The sequence below is a fragment of the Saimiri boliviensis genome, chromosome 4, assembly GCF_048565385.1.
Source record: "Saimiri boliviensis isolate mSaiBol1 chromosome 4, mSaiBol1.pri, whole genome shotgun sequence".
Taxonomy (NCBI): Eukaryota; Metazoa; Chordata; class Mammalia; order Primates; family Cebidae; genus Saimiri; species Saimiri boliviensis.
Window position 1 is genome coordinate 116786724 of NC_133452.1, and position 22300 is coordinate 116809023.

The following is a 22300-nucleotide window of genomic DNA, read 5'->3' on the forward strand; positions in this document are numbered from 1 at the left end:
CAGAAAACAAAAAACACTGATTTTTTAAATTGGCCTCAGCTGTGCCCACACAGTTGCAATAAAAAAATTAGTGTACTATTATTTTTTTATTTCTATACAAATGTACATGGGCTAAGACCATAAAGAAATCTTTGTTCACGTTAATCTCTTCTTGATTAGTTTCTTTGGTTACAATGTGGTGTTTGTAGAATCATGGGCTTTCAGAGCTGGAGGAAACTTGGCATCTAATCCAAACCTCTCATTTTATCATGAGGAAACTGGAACCCAGACAGGGGAAGGGAATTGCCACAAATCATAATCAAACCTGAAGCCAAATATTATCAATTCTTTCTTCACTAGATTTCTTATCCATATCTATGTACTGACTCAGTAACTATTTATTAAACACCTGCTAACTTATAGGCCTCATTTTAGATGGTGGTGAAAGCAGACCATTAATGCTCCAATGTTGTTTACATTCTGGGGAGAGAAGACAGACACTATGAATAGATGAGTATATATAGAGTATGCCAGGTGGTCATAAATGCTAGGGGAAAAACAAAGCAGGATATTGGCGTGCCTTGAGTTAGGACCTCATTGAGAAGAAAATATTTTGGCAGAAACCTGAAGGGGTTGAGGGAATTAGCATCTGGATATCTGGGGGAGGAGGATTCCAGGAAAAGAGACCGGTGAGTGGAAAAGGATCTGGTGCAGGTAGGTGATGTCTGAGAACTCACTGGCAGCCAGTGTGGCTGGAATGAGACTGAGAAAGGAGATATCTAGGCTGGAGAGGTAACATGATGGAGATGTGGTTGGGAAATTGTGTTAGTACTGTGGCTTTCATGCTGTGTGAGATGGGTGGCTACCAGATGGTTTTAGATAGATAAGCAACATATTCGCACCTTTTAAAAGGATCTCTTTGGCTGCTATTTTGAGAATATATTGTAGGAGAAAGAAGAGAAGGACATAAGGATGTAGGAGCCAGGGCTGCTTAAGAGCTACTGCAATAATTCAGGCAGAGACAGCCTGGTTTGGACCAGGGTGGTAGTGGTGGAGGTGATGCAAAGTGATCAAAATTTAATATATTTTGAGGTAAAACAGGATTTGGGGTATAAAAGAAAAAGAAGAATCAAGGATGACACCAATACTTTTGGTGTGAGTAATTGGAAGCATAGATGTGCCATTTACTGACACGAGAAAGGCTGTGGGAAGAGCAGGTGTCAGGGAGAATACCAGGAGCTAGTTTGGATATTGGAGTTAGTTTGGATATTGGGGTTAGTTTAATTGTTACTATACATCTAGATGAAGATGGTAAGTAGGCAGATGTGTGCTTTTGGAGTTCAACAGTTAGGTCCATCTGGGAGAAGCACTCTGGGAATTGTCAACATATATATGGTATTTAAAGTCAGGAAGTCACCAAGAGACAAGTGTAATAGAGAAGTTCAAGAACTGAGTACCGAAATATCTAACATTTAGAGACTGCCGAGATGAGGAACATTCGTCAAAAGAAATGAAGAAGGAGAAAACTGTACTATAAGAGAGGACCAGGAGATTGTGGTGCCTTGAAAGTCAAGGGAAAATAGTATTCCAAAAAGGATAGAATGAGAAACTGACTCACATGGTGTACAGAGGTCAAATAGTTGACCACTGGATTTAGAAATCAAAGAGAGTGATCTTAAGAAAAGACCCACTGGAGTGCTGGAAGTAAAAGCCCAATTGGAATGGGTTCAAGAGAAAATAAGAGGAATTGGAGACAATGGTTATAGACAACTCTTTTGAGTTTTGCATAAAGAAGAACAGAGATAGCATGGCAGCTGAAGGGGTATGTAAAATGTGGGGAGGGTTTTTAACTTTTTTTATCTGACAGATAACTCAGGATGCCTCTTCCTGGTTCAGAGTGTAACACTTCTTGTTGCTTTACTATGGTAGCCTCTTTCTGCCTCAAAGGGCTAGGCATGTATGACCAAATAAATTTCCTCAGAATGCCCTTCTAAATCATGAAAGCTTTCCCCATCCCTATCTTTTGCAAACAAATCTTTTAATGACAATTAAATAATTATCTACCAAATAGTATTAAATTCCTTATCTTGGAAGTCACGGTGAAAAAAAAAAAAATCCGATGTCTACTCTGCCCCAGCAAATCTGGTCTCTTCTCTATATACCATTTCCTACCTTTGGGGCTGTTGTTGTCACCCCTCTGTGTAAACTCTAACCTTTACCCTCCCTGTCTCTGCTTATAACCACAGAAGTCGGGCTTCAGGGCCCTACTCATAGGGTGCATGCTATATGATCCCTTCATTGGTGGTCTGAGCTAGAAAAATACTTCTGTCATCTCCACTGCTATAGTATTTATCATGAAAGGCATTTTCTGCTTAGATACTGCTTTATATGCTAGATATTTTTGTGTCTTTCATGGTGTCTATCCCAAAGCACATGAATATGTTACATGAAAATATGTTTAATAAATAAATGACCACATCTCAGGTCTGCTAACTCCAAGTCTACTGCTTTCTCTGTTCACCATTCTGCTGCAGCCTTTGGTATGATCCAGTGTTGCATTAAATAGGAGTACTGCCTACATCCCTAGCACTATGTCTGCAACAGCATGGTTTAACCTACATGGAATTAGGACATTTTCAAATTTTGAGGCAGTTCAGAGCCTCCTGCTCAATAATCAGGAAGCTTCACTGGAAGGTCTTTTATGATGGTACAAACCAACATTTGGTCATAAACTGAAAGGAAAGATGAGCTCTGAGAATTCAAGTGCTCTTTTAAATCTTTGTTGCCACTGAAGACAAAAGCTTAATGAAACATCTGCCCTATTAAAGAGCTAGTTTTTTTGGTGTTTCATAGTTGTAAAATTTAATCATAATTCAGTTTGCAAAAATCAAACCTTGTGCCAATCTCATTAACATTGAGCCAAGTTTCATAATCATTAACATGCTCTCTCAGGAGGAAAAGATAGTTGTCTGCAGTTAGTTTTTGTTTAGTTCTTATGAAGGGCTTAAATATCTCATTAATCTTTCTTAATAACCTGGCAAAATAAGTAGAAAACATTAACCCTGGTAAAATAATAAAGAGTTGGGGCAAAAATTCTTTGCTTAAATGTGTTGTCAGCTGGGCATGGCATTGTTGTAAACTTGAGGATTGAATTATGCCTTTATGTTGTCCTGCAGAAAATAATTGAATAATGCCAAATATGGACAGATGTGAGGAACCTTACATTCACACCACTCAGTTTTCCTTAAGACAATAAAGAAATATTTTGTGTTGAGAAGGATGGATTTTGCTAGGGCATTTTATGTTCTGTTTAGTAGATTAAAAACAATCTTTTTTAGTTTTTTTACTTGTATTTTTCTTGTCTTGCAAATTATAAGCCCATTGTGGAGAGGGAAATATCTTTGGTTTCACTAGAATGTTTCCGTAGTGTTTGGCTTCTAGTGGGACTTCACAAATTTTGACTAAAGGACTAAATTAGTTGTTAACAACACTGAACTCAGACCAGCCAAAAGGACTAACTTATTTTTCACATATATTTTGTCAGTGAGTATTCAAAGAGAAGAATGATTCCAGGTATGAAAATGAGAAATGTGTGAAAATCAGCATTTTACATGTATAACAAAAGTGACTTTTACCAAGGCACTCTGCCAATCTTCCTTCAAAATAATTGGCATGCAAATGGGAATTCGTATTTCATGCCAAAAAATGGTTGTTGTGTAGATGATCATTGGTGAGTAGATGGTGTTTACATGGATGTGCAGATGTGTTCAGAAACTCTTGATCTATGTGGCACTCTGAACAGCCCAGCCTGTGTTCACAGATGAATTACAATTCATTCCCCCATTATCCTGTGCCACAATGGCAGCTCGCATATTTAAACAGGTGTACCAATTTATTCAGAGATAATTACATATGAGAAAATAACTTAATGAATTACTTTACATTTGAAATAAGTAACTTTAATGAACTAGCTAAACAAAAGATATAGGTTTTCTGGTTAGCCAAAACTTCCTTTGGTTAAGCTTTCCCTTCATTGGGGGGGGAGGGGTAGGAGGGAAAGACTTCATTCTTCATTGTCTTTCCAATTTTGACCTTCTGTCCAGTAATCTCAACTCTGGATGATTCCAAAACAGTGAAAAAAAAATGTAATTTCATTCTAGATTTAGCAGACCTAGAATCCATTTGGCAGGTGGGATGACATGGAAATATCTCTTGGCTGAAGGAAAAGAAGTGATGCCTAGATCTAGGACCTGGATATTTACCCAGACATTTGCATAACATCAATGACAAAGAAGTATGGATCCAATTTGAAATGTTCCTTTCCTAGCCAGAAAGCTCCTTAATTAAGAGATACCAGAAGGGCGCATGGCCATAGGCTTCCTATGGGATATGACATTTTAATTTTTTTGCCTTGTCACCTGAGGATCTTTTCAGATTCAGACCTGGCAATACTTTCCTAGCTCTGTTTCTTTCCTGTTACCCTCTTTTTTCTTCTCCCTTAATACCTGCTAACAATGTAAGAAAGTTGTCAGAATTTCAAGTGCCTAGAAAGTTACATCTTTTCAATCAATGAATAAGATTATATAAAATTAAACATTTTAAATCTTTTTCTCCTGAGTCTTAGGTTTCCTTCTCACTACCTTCAACTTCTTCCCTTAAAATTTACATTTTTAAGCTGTGACCACTTCATAGAGAATGTCTTCTCTGGTGTGCAATTTTTTTTCCCAACACTAGATTTTCTTTCTTCTACTTGTCCTTCTGATGCCCACTTTTTTTTTTGTTTCTGTCTCTAATCTCCCAACTAAAAATCTTAGAGCATATATTTCTTGTAGAGTTCCAATAGGCCTGGGTTTCAACCCAGACTATGACACTTATGGTTTGTAACTTGGACAGTTTCTTGTTCTGTCTGAACCTCATTTTAATAGGATCTACTTCCTGAGACTGTCATCAGAACAGAAATAGAAACCCAGCTTGTGTGGTCTGTTTCCTGCCTAGGGTATCCTGAAATAATTCAAAGCTAAAGACACCTATGCCTAATAATCAGAGAAACTTGTGAGAGACTGCCAACCCATTTCCCTTAGAAAACTTGTATTCAAGGAAAAGCAAGAGTCCTAGTACAGTGTGTTCAACCAGTTCAACTTGATTTCCAATTGTTTCACAATTAGACCACAAGCATAAACTCACCTCTCTCCTGAATGACCAGCTTCAGTCGTCCAAAAAACCTTACCTGACTGTCTGCTACCTTTCTCCAGTTTGAACTTCAATGGATGCTGATCCATTGTGACCCCCAGCGGCCTAGGAGAGAAACTTGCCATGAGCTGCCAGCCAGAATAACGGTGAGTCCTCCGACTACCTGCAAAGGCCACTTCTACCCAGCTCAACCCTCTCCACCTTGCCAACTTTCTCACCTTGCCACCTCCGCAGCACCCCTCCTCCCCATTTTCTTTCCCTAAGAGAGCCTGTGCTTTGCTGTACTGACTAAAGAAATATGAAAGAAGAACAGATCATACTTTCAACCTGGCATGTAGAAATTACCTGCAGCCTGGCGGGTAGAAGCCACCTGCGGGTGTCTGGTTCTCCCTTTGGTGGCTTGCAGGCCCTCCTCCCTTAGTCTCAAACATATCTAAGAACACTTGAGATCTACTGGCCAACACTGGCACAGGCCACCTGGGAAGGCTCCGGGGACAGCCAGAGGCTGCATTGGGGTAGGGTAGTTGGGATGGAGGCAGAGCAGCATGATCAGACCTTGCCTGTGCATCTGCAGGGAAAGGGTTAAGGGAGACTGTTGTTATTCTATCCGTCCTCCCCTGTCCGCTAGCTCTCCTCCAATCCCAGGACCCTCTCCAGGGCCATTCATAAACAGGAGGAACGTGCGCCACCCAGGCTCGGACACCTTGGCAATCCCTACTCCCGGGGGTGCTTTTTCAGCAAGGACGAAGTGCCACCTATGCGAGTGGCGGGTCTGGAAGCCGCCTAGAGGGGCGGCCGGCTGCCAAGCCAGGCCAAGGGATTAGCGGTGGGCGGCGGGCATGGCCTGGACGGCGCGGGACCGCGGGGCCCTGGGGCTGCTCCTATCTGGGCTCTGCTTGTGCGCGGCTCAAGTAAGTTGCGAGTGAGTTTGAAGGGTGCTTTTCTCACTTTCTCCCCGTCTTTTTTTCTCCAGCCCAGCCAGACCACTGACGAGGTAAGTTGGGGGCAGGAAGTGTTTGCATTTTTGAGGCACACACCAGGACAGGTGGGGGCCTAGTGGCAGGTAGGGGAACTGTGAGGAAGGCACAGAGAGCATCTCCAGGGCTCTGGGACCCAGGCTCCCTCCAGCCTCCAGCACCTGCCTCGACCCCTGTCGAAGTCCAGAGCCCTAGATACCCCTTTGGTTTAGGAAGGGGCGCTCCTCCCTCACCTGGATCCTTCCCACTGCAGGCTCTGGCGCTGAAGGTAATAGGTGACTCAAGACCTACCTACGTTTACTTCTTAGCCCGTTATTGCTTCTTACTTCCCCACCTCACCCCCTCTCCCTGGTCGCTCCTGGTCGCTGTCAAGAGCGGGCCTTGCTGGAAAAGGCGGGAATCCAGGCAAGCTCTCTCTCCCTCTCCTCCAGCCCGCGGTGGCTGCCCTAAACCCCGAGTCCAGCTTGCGGTGCTGGCGGCTCCGGGATGGAACCGGGCGGCCTGGCTCGCATCAGCATTTCAGCAGTTTCCCAAAGGCTCCAGCGCCTCCTCCCTCCCGCGCTGGAGAGGACCTGGCGGGGGCGCTTAAGCGCAGCTGAGGTTTGAGGTTTCACTTACAAAAACCCCATTGTAACCTCTTTGGTCGTTGGATTTTAGAAAAACAAAGTTTTCCTTGATGAAAGAGTCTTTCTTCTTTTTCTTTTTTTAATTCAGAAGGGGGAAAAAAACCCCACATTCCCTAAGCAACTCGTTCATACTATTTCAGACGCCAGGATTCCCCCTAGCCTCATCAAAACGTAGGTGTCTGCCAGCGATAAAAGGGGTCACACCCCAGGGTCAGTCTGAAATTTGGTGTGATTTTGAAGCGAGATGCAAAGACCTTATTCAAGGGACTGAGGGAGTGTCACTGCAGGTAAACCTGAAATGCGGCCAGGCACTGCTCTCAAGGCTGCCCTGCCCTCCTCCTCCCAAATCTTTCCCTCAAGCATAGCCCCCACCTCCCCATTCCACCGGACAAAGATCCTGGTGTGGAGTCTCTGTTCTTGGCTGTTCCATTCTGGTCAAAACACTGACATGCAATGACAGATAAATCGAGGTATCGAATGACCATCATTTTCATTTTTGAGTCATTTTGAGGATAAAAAGGCGTTAGCCCTTCTGTTTTCCACAGCCCCTCTTCGGTTTAATGCACTCTGCAGAGGTGAGATCCAGTGCGACCCCCACTACCTTGGGGACCTGTATCCTGCTCTAGCGCACAGTTTAGCTCATTAGAATATGGCGGAGACCAAAGCTGTGCTTGCTTAGAGGTCTGAGACATTTTTATATTGGGTTTCAAAAACCCGGCCTCCTCTGGAACGTATCTTTTACCCAACAGAGGCGGGGGCTTCAGGACACTGAGCTTATTTGCTCCTGTTGCCCGATCTGCTCCACTAACCTGTGTCTGCTGTTTTTGCCAGAGAGGTCCCCCGGGCGAGCAGGGTCCTCCCGGGCCTCCGGGCCCCCCTGGAGTTCCCGGCATCGATGGCATCGACGTAAGTTTCTATCTCCAGGTTACCTCTGCTCCTCAGTCCTGCCTTTTCCTATTCTTTTCCCAGGGCTCCTGTGGGTTTTTAGAGAGGACCAGGGTCTCCCGCTCCCACCACCCCACTTAAAGGCAGAATCGGATGTGGACGAGAGTTGGGAGTTGGATCCTAGGAGCCCGGAGATTTTTGGAGGGGGAGGTGTCCCTGTTGGTCATGAACCTCCACCTTTGACCCTTACCCCATCCCCCATCCCCATCCTTGCGATGAGCTGTCCTGGGATTGTCCCAGTGGAGTCCCCAGCCTGTCCTGCTCATAGACTGCTTTCTCTTTTTCTACTACCCCTCCAGGGTGACCGAGGTCCTAAGGGTCCCCCAGGCCCACCGGTAAGTTGATTGACACGAATATCACTCCACTTCCTTCCTTTAGACATGTTTTGCTGCCCTCTGTGTCCGAAGGGTCTCAACTTTGCACCTTTTGCTTTCCTGTCCCCGCACCCTCCTCCCTCTACTCAGGGTCCTGCAGGCGAACCGGGAAAGCCAGGAGCTCCAGGCAAGCCCGGCACACCCGGCGCTGATGTGAGTAGACGGGTGTTGGGAGGGCGCCCAGCCTGGGGTGTGTGGTGGATATGCATACGTGTGTGTGTGTGTGAGAGAGAGAGAGAGAGAGACAGAGAGAGAGAGAGAGTGAGAGAGACAGAGAGACAGAGAGAGAGAGAGAGAGACAGAGAGAGAGAGAGAGAGAGAGAGAGAGAGAGCGAGAAGGCGCTGTGCCTTTAATATTGGCCTCCTGCCAGAGCCTGACTGAGCTTGGAGCTGGCAGCTTTTGCAAAAGGAATCCTGAAGGTGAGGATACCTCTCTCCAGGCGCTGGCATTTCCTCGTCTTAGAAAACAGCACCGGGTACTGGTTTCCTGTTTCTAACCGTGACCTCCCCATGTACATTGTGAACTCTCAGCCCCACTGCGGGCACAGTGGGTACAGGTGGCAGTAGATTCTACTGGCCTCGGCTTATGGGCTGTGAGCCCACTGGCAGGCTCCTGGAGGCTAGCCTTCACTCTCGCTCTTTCACCGGCACTCCCTGGATTAATTTAGAAAAAGAGCCTGTAGGTAGGCAAAGGGCAGAGCACTCCTAAATCCCAAGGAATGCGAAAAAGAAAGATGCACTTGAAGTGTGTGGGGATGTGCAAGGCGGGTAAGGAGAACATCAACACATATCATCAGATAAGAAAAACTAAACAAACAAACAAACAAACAAAGAACAACTAGTTTTGAATGTAGAAATTCAAAAACGTTCCTCTTTCCATGGAGATTTTCCGTCTGGCATTACTGGTAGAAATGAGCTGGCTGGGGTTGTACGAAGATTAGGAACCGGCAACCTTTCTCCAGTTTACCCCCATATCCATCAGATGCTGAGTTACATGGTAAACCTAACACTGAATAATACTTCTTCAGAGTAAAATGACTTCAGGATTCTCAGCTTCTCCTCTTTCCATGCATTCTAACAATATTTAATGAGGTCCTGCTAAAGACCAGTCCTTGACTTTGTCTCTGAAATACTAAACAAAGTAAGGAATGGCGTCTGTCTTAGAGAGCATGCCACGGTGCATCACTCAAGTTATTCTTCAAGTTACCGCTTTATGTGTTGTCCAAAAACCAAAGACTTTTCTAAATGAAAGAAAGCACCCGAAAACCTATAATTATGATTTCTAAGAATTTTTGACTACAGTTTAAGACAGACGCTTCATTTCAAAAGAAAAATAAATAACTGGATTTTTACTGTTATTAAGATGTGCTTTCTTTGTCAGGATTCCTATAATGAAGGTGTTTGTCTATATGATTTAGTGTTTGTGGGTTTTTTTGTTTTATTTTGTTTTGTTTTTTGAGACGGAGTCTTGCTCTAGTCGCCAGGCTGGAGTGCAATGAATGGCGTGATCTCGGTTCACTGCAACCTCCGCCTCCCAAATTCAAGCGACTTTCCTGCCTCAGCCTCCCCAGTACCTGGGATTACAGGTGCCGGCCACCACACCCCACTAATTTTTGTATTTTTTTTGTGGAGACAGGATTTTACTATGTAGTGTTTTAGGAAATAGATCTTGGTTTACAAAGCTCCTAGTTTGAACTTTCTGTGTATGCAAATTAGCAGTACAGGAGGCACCCAAGACTAATATTTATATAGTCAAAACTGAATCTCAAACAAGTGTTTGTATTAATATAATATGAACCGAAATAATATAACTTGTTGGCAATCAAACTCTTTGGAGCATCGACAATTGCCTGAAATTGTCATACCATAAGAAAAAGAGTTGGATAAATGCAAGGCCACTGAGCAAACTAGTAGCCTAATGTAGCTTGAATTTATTTCTATATTTCTTTGAAACTTCAATCAGCTCTTTGTTCTGGATGAAAAGAAAATTTTCTGACTAAATTAAAAAAATTATTCTGGTAAATAAAATATTTATTTTGTATTTCAAAAATTTATTTTGGTTACTGAAGCTTAAATGGGTCATCTGAAGTCTTGTCTTGCTATTAAGCTGCAATATAATGTCAGACAGAATTATATAATGTCAGACAGAAATCCAGATTTATCTGTCCCCCGATTTAATAGTGCTTTTGTAGCTTACTCAACAGATTCTTCTTTACCTTATACCATGGTGTCATAAAGACAATCCTCAGCTTATAATTTCCTCACTCTAACAGAAGTTTTGGATAGACAAAAGTGCTTTGAAATTTTTAGAAGTAAAACATAGAAAACAATTTCAAGTAAATTTTTCTTTGTTTATATTTGCAGACTCACAGTGTAGCATAAACCAGATTTCAAATATTAAAAGACGTAAAAGAATAAGCTGTCTTAAGTTATTGAACTTTGACCTCAGGGAGAAAATGATGAGCACGTTTTGTCAGTCTGCTGGGACAGCAGAGGGAAGCAAAAGAGGCAGAGAGGAAAGGGGAGAAAAAAGAAAATCAACGTATATGCCAGTATTTTAGGCATTTTCTAGATCTCAGGGAAAATTAACTCTACTGTATGCATTTACATAGAACTCTTTCCTCAAGCACCACCACAAATATTTCTTTTAACCACACAATAACCTGGAAAGGATTGGTCTAATATTACTTTCTGTAGATAAGGAAACTGAATAATTATACAAGTGGTTTCCTCAGAGAACTAGGGTTTAGTAGCTAAGACAGCAAAATAGTACAGATTTCTTGATTTTTAGACTCCCCAGGCAATTCTGCCTCATGAGGATACAAGTGAGGTTCTTAATAGATGAGAGAGAATAGCCAAGAATAGAGAGAAAAAGCGATAGTGAATTTTTAGTACCGAAGTCAGCTACCAAGAAGAATGATATGAATAATAAAAGCCATTTGTAATTGGTATTTTATAATTTTTTATAAATATTGGTATGTTTTATATTCTCTGGCTTTTGAATTGAAGCCACATGAGACTTCTGGAACTGAAAAGTTTTCTTATTCCACTCTTTGACTGATTTGACATTTTAAAAAAATCTTTTATTCTAACTTGAGAATGGACATCTTTGAGAATAATGAAATGCAGTAACTGGATCAGAATTTGCTGTTTGTTTGTCCTTGGCCATAGGGGAGCTAAGTAAGTAGGAGAGCTTCAGCAGTCCTTTCTTGGTAGATGAACCTGAGTGTGCTGGTAGGACCTTAAACCTCCAATCTCTTCGTCTTCTGCTCTTTGGGTCATTACAAGGCTTGTTTTTTGGTAATGTTGAAAAATGGTTAATAGGATGATGGTTGAAAGAATCAGAAAGGAACCCTGTTCAGAGTTCATTATCCTGTGCTGAATGAATTTTTGGCAGAAAATGTAAATGAGTGATAGCAGTTATGCTTCCAGGAGTATGCCTTGAGTTCTAGCAGCTGAGCTGTCAGAATGCTGGAAGGAAATGTCCATTGAGGACTGGTATTCTCTGCCAAACAGTGACATGAAGTTCAGAACACAGTCAGCTTCAATATTATCATGTATAGAACTTTGTATGAACATTCATATGAAGGTAATTTTTTCTGCTACTGGTAATGTTTTCTTTATTTCTTTGAAATAGGAATTGGGGGTCTTATTGCAAATTGGATTTTGAAAATTATGTATGTGTTATGAGTGTGGTCTGTGTATTTCACTTCAAATCTGCCCTTTTTTCAGGTTAAGTTGATTTTTTATTTTTATTTTTTGGCTTATGGACATGTAAAATTAGAGAAGCCAGAACTTGGTTCTAACCTTAGGACAATTGTGCTGTTTTCAGCAATTACATTAATAGATTAATTAATACATATTTTCATATGTACTCTTTGTTGTGACATACTCAGAGAGATCTTTAAAAACAGTATTTTATTCTTTCTTATAACACCCATATGAGATAAGAAGAGGAATTAGAATAAAGTATAAGAATTATAGCTAAACTGTGGTGATTTTTACAGGAAGAGGCTAGGTGCTTTGTATTCTCTGAATGTATACAGCTATTATCTGTGGCAGATGTTTTATAACTAGGATTGGGAGTTATTAAGAAATTATTCTGAAAGGTCAGTCTAGCTACAAATATTCAGGCATTGAAAAAATGTGATGAGACCAAGAAGTACAGTACTGTGGTTAACACCTAGATTTTTGTTTGCTTGTTTGTAGGACCTTTTCTCAATAAGGAACAGCATTTAGAACGCTGTGCAGTTAGGCACCTTGCCCATGATTCACAGCCGCTAAGTGGTAGGATCAGGATTTAGGCTGAATATAAAGATGATGTGGAGGAACAAGTGAAATCTCTCTCCACCTAGAAGGACTCCTTAAATTAATTGTATATAGTAATCCACATCTTGAGTGGTTAGATGCCATGGCAACATGTTAGGACTGTAAAGGACATGTGGTTTTTGTCCTCAGGGAGCTTATAGCTTTCTGCATATTTTGCAACAGGTGTCACTGTAACATCTGACACCAGAATCCATTTTCAACCTAATTCAAAGAACTTTCCAGTGATTGACATAATTTATCATTTCTTACGGAGGTTTTTTTGTTTGTTTGTTTGTTTTTGTTTGTTTGTTTGTTTTTTTCTTGAGACAGTCCCACTCTGTCACCAGCTTGGAGTGTGATGGCACTATCTCAGCTCACTGCAACTTCTGCCTCCTGGGTTCAAGCAATTCTCCTGCCTCAGCCTCCCAAGTAGCTGGGACTACAGGCGTGTGCCACCATGCCAAGCTAATTTTTGTGTCTTTAGTAGAGACAGGGTTTCATCATGTTGGCCAGGATGGTCTTGATCTCTTGACCTCACGATCCACCCACCTCGGCCTCCCAAAGTGCTGGGATTACACGCTTGAGCCACCATGCCCAGCCTATGGAAGATATTTTAAATATGAAATAACCTGAAAACAGCCTTCAGGTTATCCAATCATTTACTTGGTTCTGCTTTATAGTTACTGTTCTCCAATCTCATCAGTTATTCTAGTCATAAGTTGAAGAGTGTTACTTGATTGTGTGTTTGAAAATTGACCAGAATTGGTCTTGGGGGGTTTATGCATTAAGTGGGAGTTAGAGGATCCATTAGTTAAATATGTCCAGAGGTTTATTAAATGTACATGCCATATTTGTGTCCAGAGTGCTCCGGGATGTATGGTTTTTTTGTGAAATACCAAAGCTAATATTTCATGACCATAGGTGCGTAGCAACTAATCACGTTGAGGCTTGTTCCCAAATTACAGTGTTGTAATTAGACTAGGGCTCTTGAAAATCAAAGGCAGTCTGTCAGAAATTCTTTTTTGTGTGTGTTTAATACTTCTTTGGTAAATTTCCAGTAATTAACATTTTCAACTCATTTTTTTCTACTTCCTTTGATTCATTCTGTGACATTGTTAGGAAAATTAATTAATGTAGAGAAATGTAAAAATGGTGACCAATGAACTGGTTTTCTATGTGAATTATGTGAAGGAATTTTATTGATATTTATTTCAGACCATGACAGACTAAATATGAATTTTGGTGATCAACTTTTAAGTAGGACTTACATATTTTTCAAGAGATCCATCTCTCAATTGATATTGTTTGGGTATTCTTCAAAATCTTGATAACAGAGTTAATAAGATACTTACATAGGCATGTATGTATATGTACACACATACATATCATGTTTATTTTTAAAAAGGTATAATATCAAGATTACGTTGTAAATGACAGCATCTGAAAGTGTCAAAAAGCAAAGAAAAAATTAAAAATAGAAATGTATCTTTACCAAATATGGAAATTCTTGTATACACGGGATATTATTATTCTTTAATATGTGTTTTATATGGAGGATAATGATAAAGTAAGTACTAGAAGGGAAAATAAGAATGTTTAGAATATGTATTTAATAACTGCTTTAGTATTAAATATGATAATTATAAATGTGGTTTATAATAATAGGCTTAAATTTTGCATACCGAGTGGCATACATGAATATATATATACTTAATTATAGCTATTTTTACTAAGAAAAATAATGTAGAAACATGCAGGCTTCAAATGTTTCTACTTTAAAAATTAATATTCTTTGATAAGCAATTGTCATTGCTAGAAGATGGGTAGGAGGCTGTTAGTGGCTATAAGGCAATAATGATATTTTTGTGTTTAATTCTTACTGAGGAAATATTTTAATGACTTCCAAGACATTGTTGTCATGGGCTAGGGGGCTGTTAGTGGCTATAAGGCAATAATTAGATTGTGTTTAATTCTTATTGAGGAAATATTATATTGACTTGTAAGACATTGTGGTCATGTAGTTAGAAAGAGATTATTGTCCTGTAGAGAGATACATAGTATTTTTGTTTCATAAATGAAGTAAAGGAGGTAAATAAACCTGAGTAAATGGCAGAGCCAAGACCCACTAGTTTTAGCTATTACAACATTGTAATTGCTATGTTACATTTTTTTTTTTTGCAAAGCAGAGACAAAAAGCACTAAATTTTTGAACCCTGTGGTAAACAGTGCAGTTAGCAGGAAGTTAGAAATATGATACAATTTATCAAGAAAAAATAACCATAATAGGCAAAGCTTAAGTTAATCTTCACTTTTGAGTTAGAATCTAGGAAGCTACTTCTTTATCAATATTTGCATCATACATATATAACCATCCTGTAGATGATTAAAAATCAAAGTTTTCCACCTAATAGTTTGCCTAAGGATATTATGATAGTTCTAACATCATTGCCTTGCTCTGTTAGGGATTAACAGGACCTGATGGATCCCCTGGCTCTGTTGGACCAAAGGGACAAAAAGTAAGTTAGCCATCTCGTATTAACTGCTGGTGTGGAATGCTGAAGCCTAATTTTATTGTAGTGTTTGCAAGCCAACTAAGTTATGAAGCATCTAAAATACACTTGTTCAACTAAAATTGTGTTTAAAAACACCATGATATGGAATACTATGTGGCCATAAAAAGAAACAAGATCAATTCCTTTGCAGCGACATGGATGGAGCTGGAAGCCATTATTTTCAGCAAACTAATGCAGGAACAGAAAACCAAATGCTGCATGTTCCCACTTATAAGCGGGAGCTGAATAAAGAGAACACTTGGACACACGGAGGGAGCAACGCACTGGGGCTTGTTGAAAAATAGGGGGTGGGAGGAAGGAGAGCATCAGGAAGAACAGCTAATGAATGCTGGGCTTAATACCTGGGTGATGGCATGATCTGTGCAGCAAAGCACCACGGTACATGTTAACCTACGTAACAAACCTGCATATCCTGCATAGGTACCCCTGAACTTAAAAAAGTTGGAAATTTTAAAAAAACCCTAATGGGGTGTTTAAATGATTTCAATATTTATGCAGTCTTCATACCTATATATTCATGCGATGAAAGGTCAGTACAATTGAACTATTTTTATTTTTAGGGAGAACCTGGTGTGCCTGGCTCTCGTGGATTTCCGGTAAGTAAATGTATAGCTACAGAACGGAAAATTTCCTATCTTTAGGTAAAATTCTGCCATTATAAAATTTTTTAAATGCAGTTTTCTGCATAATATACGTGACAAGTAAGTTGATGACATCTGGTTTGGTAAGCATTCCTACTGCGCATGGAAAAATTTTAGAGAAATCTGAATGTATAGTAGAAAATGTATGTTCTATTTGCAGGCGATATTTCACAATAGACAATTTCCTCTTTACCTGCAATGATAGAAAACACTTCTTGTGTAACAACAGCAAATCTAAGTATTCAATCTTTAGACCAGGCGTCCCCAAACTTTTTACACAGGGGGCAGTTCACTGTCCCTCAGACCGTTGGAGGGCCGCCACATACTGTGTTCCTCTCACTGACCACCAATGAAAGAGGTGCCCCTTCCTGAAGTGCGTTGGGGGGCAGGATAAATGGCCTCAGGGGGCCGCATGCGGCCCACAGGCCGTAGTTTGGGGATGCCTACTTTAGACCATAGTATCACACCACATTCTTCACAACTGGTTTTATCTCTAATGAAATATCAACTAATCAGATATTATCACTTGCCTGACTCTCTGGACAGTCTTTTTCTACATTTGCACAGTGTCACAGGCGTGTATTATTTGTGTATATGAGGATGAGCTTCTTAGGCTGCTTTCCCTATCTATTTTGCTCTTTGTTCCACTTTTACTCTTGTCATTAATCTGTATTTTTTTCTTCTTTTTTCCTATTTGTGCTATTTTCTTTGCCATGTTTCAGTATGTCAACTTTTCCATTATAAGCCTGTTTTCAGAAGTGAACAGCTTGCTGGCCTTTCTCCCAGGTTTTTCAACTCAGCTCTTAATCTCAACATCTTATAGCGATGCCTTTTTTGTTTAGTGAAATTTGTTGAACATCTATATTTCTGATAATGAAATAACTTACTGATTACTTTGGTGTTTTCAAGCATAACACTTATTTCCTGAATTAATCTATGTACTAAAGTGTTCAAATGGGAGTCATTTTCCCAAGAATGCCCTTTAAAATTCCCAATGATTATTAAAACATACTGTCCATGTGAAATTCTTGCTTGTTTTGCCAGCTCAACTAATAAGAAATTAATAATATCATTATCAGTGCATTGATTCCGTGGGATGCTTGGTATATGGATATTTGAGAAAAGCAAGTCTGGAGTGAAAAGCTAACATGAATATTGTATCACAGACAGCTGTGAATAAAAGCTGTTCTAGCCAATGGAGGAAAGAAAAGAATAGTGAGAAGTCACAAGGGGAAAAAAATTGAACTTGGAAATTAAAGAGAGAGAATAGAGATCTAGGCAGCTGATATTCAATTTTAATTTCGACAAGCATATTATGAAGTTTTGTTATATACTAGGCCCTGTGCTAGGAGTTGGGATAGGAAGATGAATAAGATGTGGTTCAATCCTTGATCATATAAAGTTTGGTGTTGCTAAAGAGATATAAATGTAAAGAAGGAAATAGAATGACTAGTTTAAAAATAAAATATAACATATTAAATTAGTTTCCCATTGTAGGTTACTTCAGGAGTGACACCATTTTATTTTCAATAGCTACTGGATTTAATGTCTGAAAATATAGCCCAATCTTTTGAAAGGGAGTTGTGTGTCTGATCCTTTTTTGTCCCTGCCTCTCTGTGTTAGGTGTTTGTTTGGGGAACTTCTAAACATAATTTTTAAAAGATTTTAAAACTGGAATGCATTTAATGTAGGTTTCATATAAAATGCTACAAATGAATAGTCTTTAAACTCTCCAGTTGTAATGCGCCCCTTGGTGAGTGATGGTAAGTTCTCCTGAGGGCAAGCATGGATGGCTTCTTTACTTTGATTTTGTTAAAAAAAAAAAAAATTGGAAAAATACCAGTTAGCATAGACATCAAAGGAATGTTTGAGGAGCTGAAATAAGCTTCTGCTTTCTTTAGAAGCAGAGCCGTGTTTGCTTTTCTTTATCCAGTGCTTTCTTTAGAATAAGCATCATTTTTAGTAAGGATTTATGGTTTAACTGAGTTATGTCTACATTCTTATTTATACTAAGTATAAACTTTATGCTATAAATATTTTTATTGTACTCTTTCAGGGCCGTGGTATTCCTGGACCCCCTGTAAGTATCATTTCATCATTTATTTTACACAATCTATAAAAATGTCCTATTTCTCAAATTCCCACCTTACTTTTCTACTAGCAGTCTACTCAGTGGTGTTTATAGCATTCTACCTACAAGATCTTAGGTGGCTAACTAAGGATAACACCCTTATTCTGCTAAACAAAGTATTTATTAATTTAGGAAATTTCTGCTTTATCTTAAGTAATTAAAGGTTGTCAAACGAGTTATTGTCTCATTGGAAACCAAAGCTAATACAGAAATATAATTCTATTATTTATCATATTTAATATCATGTATGATAGATTGTAAAAATATTCATAAATGACCATTTGCTTTTATTTGTTGACTTCAGGGTCCTCCTGGGACAACAGGTCTCCCTGGAGAGCTTGGCCGTGTAGGACCTGTTGTGAGTACCACAGTGCATTTTGATAGACCTTTACTGATTTAATAGAAGATGTTACTTAGGAAAGCAAATTGTCCTAACTGTACATTTCCACTTGCAATCCAAAACATGGCAGATGAATTTCATTCCAGTTTGTAATATTGATGTGAACCAGGAATAGTAATAATTTTTGCAGAGTGATTTAAATTTTTACCTAAGTTTTCAGCTAAACTTTTCTTCTCAACTTCTAGATTGTCAAGTAAGGGAGCGTCATCCTCATTTTAGACTCTCAGCCAGGACTAGAGTCTAGTGGCTTTTGTATTAGACTCTCCCCATGAAATAAAAGGAAATAGCTTAAATTATTACTATGTATATTTATGTTAGGATCATTAAACTATAATTCAGTCAACAAAATTGAACTTTTAACATTAAAGAGCTGGACTTCATAAAAATGTCTCATATAAAATGCCTCATATTGATATTAAGTAAACATTTCAAAAACATTGACATAGCGATGTTATGTGAAGGTGGGTGATTGTAAACTCACTATGGGAAGGAGTCATGTATCATATATCTTGTTTGTTCCTCTGCATGTGTTTACTGTTTGGAAATTTATTTAGCGAACAAATGAATAAATATAAAATGATTGTAAAGTTAAAATAATTGTAAGATGCTTCCGACTTTTTATGGCAGAACATCAAGAAGGAAAATGTGCCAAGAGTAAACATCGGATGTTAAGAGTAATTGGAACCCATTTCCATCTGAATGGTTTACTTCAATGTAGCTTTCTTTGATTTTCTGACCCATTGCAAGAGAGTGCAGTGACAGACCAAGTGATAGATTGTGGGTGAACAGCTCTAGCAAGAGTCAGGCACTGCAGAGATTAACCTTCATTTCACAGCTCCAGACTGAGTGCAAGCCTTCTTTTGTGCTGATTAGCCGGATGGCACTAGCAGTATTGGTTGCTCTGGGTCCTCTGTAAATCAACTAGAAAAATAAGTAGTGTTTCCAGTTTGTTTTCAGAGTAGATAAAATGTTCGTCCTGTGGAGAAAAACTGGCTTTACTTTTTCCCCTAGCCTTTCTCTGACTTGTTTTATTACCTCAGTGAGACTGGAAGGCCTTTATTATTCTCATTTTGTAGAACTAATTGGATTATGGGCTACCCATTGATTTTGGTGGCAGGTCTATGCGTGGCTGAGCTCAGTAGGGGTTTCCAGTAGTACCGGTCTCTCATGCCTCACTGGTTTTATGTGCTGTGTTTTGACACATGTATAACCACTATGTCACAATTTTCAAATAATTTAGGGTGACCCTGGGAGAAGAGGACCACCTGGACCCCCTGGACCTCCAGGACCCAGTGTAAGTTATTTGCAGCTTGAATTTCTCTTTAAGAGTCAAGGTTGAAAAAAATCTAAGAACCCAAAATGGAAGTTCTTATTAATTAATTATCCCAAATTTCCAAAATGGCTATCAATTTCTTCATCCACCCAGAGCATGGTTCTTTTTAGGCCAAAAAGTAGAGGAATCACAATAATTTAAAAGGTGGTTTTTATACAGCAAGTCTTACTCATTACTTTTGAAGTCCTTAGACAGTTGTGATGTCTCAAATGCTCAAAACTTGAATATAAATGAAGCATTTTCAAATAAACTAGTTTTTACAAAGATTTTCCTAGCAAGAAAAATTGTAAGAATAGGAGTTTAAATAGAAGGTAATTCATATTTTTAATTTATAATTCAGAGTTTCCCACATTTTCTATTTTGCCTCCTATTTCATTTCCCTCAATGTCTTCCCAAAATAATCTACCTCAATTTATGGTTCTCCAAAAAGAACATGCCCATGAGTCAGGATTTTAGAATATTAGCATATTATCTGCTCCTATTTGTTTTTTATATTTTATTAAACAAATATATCTTATATTTTTGCCTGATTAGATTTCTATTATTAGTATGTTTGAATTCATTATTTAATTATATTCTCAACTTCAATATTTTATTTACTTTAGGGAACAATTGGCTTTCATGATGGAGATCCATTGGTAAGATGCTTTCCATTGATCAAAATATAGTTTCAATTCAAAGACCATATAGTCTGCAGATGAGTTTTCTTTAAAAGATCTCCCTGGAATATACTATGTGTCCATGTTTTCCTTTTACTCAGATGGCAGAGCAGTTTGTAACACCAGTGGACTGGTGGCTTTCATCTACTCAGACTAATAATTTTTCATTATAGATATTATCTTTGTTTTTCTATAATCTTTTTACATTATGACTAAGGCATGGTTTTCATGAGAGCATCCAGGTTTTAAAGAGATAAAATTCAAGGAACTTCCTTTAGGATTTGTTTTACTCATAGATTAACACTCCAATGATAGTGATAATGTGTACTAAATGCCATGTAGGACCATTTGATGGGAGACATGAGCCTCAGAATGGGGCCAGTCCAGTGGAATGGGAAGGGGAAATAAATCCAGTCATGGTACAATAGGTTATCTGTAAATATACTTTCTTCAATAAATTAGATTTGAAATAAATATTGCAAAATATTAACATTAATTTAATCTGGATGGTAGATTCATGGGGGACGATATTTGTTATATTCTCTACACTATTCTGTTAGTTAGAAATATTTCTGGGTTTAAAAGTAAAATAATAAAGAAGGAAAGGGATAGTTTGAATTATTTAATGAATACAATCACAATGGAGTTCTGTAACTGGAATCCCTTTAAAAAAGACTTTGTCACAAAGCAGGAGCCCTAGTTTATGCACTCTGCATGTCTTTCTTTCTCTCTGTTTCCTCTCTCCCTGGCAGTGTCCGAATTCCTGTCCACCAGGTCGCTCAGGATATCCAGGCCTACCAGGCATGAGGGTAAGAGGATAACGTCCAGTATTTTATCTTTAAGAATATTACCCCCAGATAAAATGGAGCCTTCACTTTAAGCATTAGCCTCCCCAGGGCAGAGACCTCATTTGGATGGATCAGGCAAGTAGTGGTTATTCAGTCCTAGAGACTCCAGCTGGCTCTGACATGTATTCATAACAAGACATGCATGTTTAATCATAAGATGCGTTTCTAGTTCAGGGAAGAAATACCAATAAAATACAATGGATTGAGATACTTTAAAACACCAAATTAAGATTCAGAAGTTTGCTTCCTGGCTGGGCGTAGTGGCTCACACCTGTAATCCTAGAACTTTGGGAGACCAAGGTGGGAGGATCACTTGAACCCAGGAGTTCTAGACCAGCCTGGACAACAGAGGGAGACCCCTCTCTCTATAAAAATAAAAAATTAGCTAGGCATGGTGGTGTACTTGTAGACCTGGCTACTTGGGAGGCTGGGGTGGGAGGATCACTTGAGCTGGAGAAGTCAAGGTTGCAATGAACTGTGATTGTGCCACTGCACTCCAGCCTGGGTGATGGAGAGAGAACTTGTCTCAAAAAAAAAAAAAAAAAAAAAAAGTGCTTTCTATTAAGGAAGATAGTGGTGGGGGTAGTTGTGGGGGTTGTGTACATAATGTATTTGATAACTTTTAGTTTAAAAAAATTTGAAAAACTGTGCAAAATAGGAAAAAGAGACTTTCCAAAAGTATTTTTCTGTCACTGCAATAACATCAAAATTTTCCATACAAACAAAAAATAAATACCCAATTATAGGGATAAATTGCCTTTTCTCCCTCTAGTCTCTGAGTCTAAAGAGATTTTGAGAAATTCCAAACCAGTAGTGCTCTGCTATGATCTGGAAGGCCCCAAGGCACTGGTTTTCCATTAGGTTTTTTCTAAGGGCAGTTTTGGTGGGTTCCCTCAACTGCAGAAGATTTGGGCCTGGACTGGTGTCCTATTTTTCAAAAAGACTTATTTCAGGGGTGAAAGTTCTGACAATCTTCATTTTGGAATGCTTATCTCACAGTTTTGTCTCCTATTACTACCCAAAGCAATCAAATGCTTAGGACAAGTGGCCTGATAAGAAAAGACAGGGGTCTTCTTTTCATACAATGCAGCTTTCACTCACTGCCCTTTATTGCTTTCCCTTTGCACCTAAAAACTGTACACAGAAAGAGGCAGAAGGCTGTACAGCAGAGAACGTCCACTTATACCAGCTCTTCTTCCATCTCCAGGAAGGAGGTGGGAATGGAGGCGGCTGAAGGGTTTTCAGAGTAGCCTTCAGAGAACAGGGGATAGCCAGCTGAGCTTGGTCAGGCCTGTCACTTCTGAAAGGTTAAGTTG

At 39.3% G+C, this 22300-nt stretch overlaps 1 protein-coding gene across 2 annotated transcripts in view; it reads left to right on the forward strand.

The window, feature by feature from the left end:
• Window positions 1-22300, forward strand: part of COL9A1 (collagen type IX alpha 1 chain) — a 90050-nt gene that overhangs the window by 15263 nt on the left and 52487 nt on the right. The window contains exons 6-17 of one of the 2 annotated variants that reach the window (XM_003926342.4): window positions 5232-5315; window positions 6143-6163; window positions 7604-7678; window positions 8017-8052; window positions 8182-8244; window positions 14862-14915; window positions 15533-15568; window positions 17670-17693; window positions 18049-18102; window positions 19385-19438; window positions 20083-20115; window positions 20889-20945. In XM_003926342.4, the coding sequence (XP_003926391.3) occupies window positions 5232-5315; window positions 6143-6163; window positions 7604-7678; window positions 8017-8052; window positions 8182-8244; window positions 14862-14915; window positions 15533-15568; window positions 17670-17693; window positions 18049-18102; window positions 19385-19438; window positions 20083-20115; window positions 20889-20945 (591 nt within the window). Of the gene's footprint in view, window positions 1-5231; window positions 5316-5854; window positions 6081-6142; window positions 6164-7603; window positions 7679-8016; window positions 8053-8181; window positions 8245-14861; window positions 14916-15532; window positions 15569-17669; window positions 17694-18048; window positions 18103-19384; window positions 19439-20082; window positions 20116-20888; window positions 20946-22300 lie in introns of those variants that run through there. The other variant, XM_003926343.4, reaches the window with a different exon arrangement.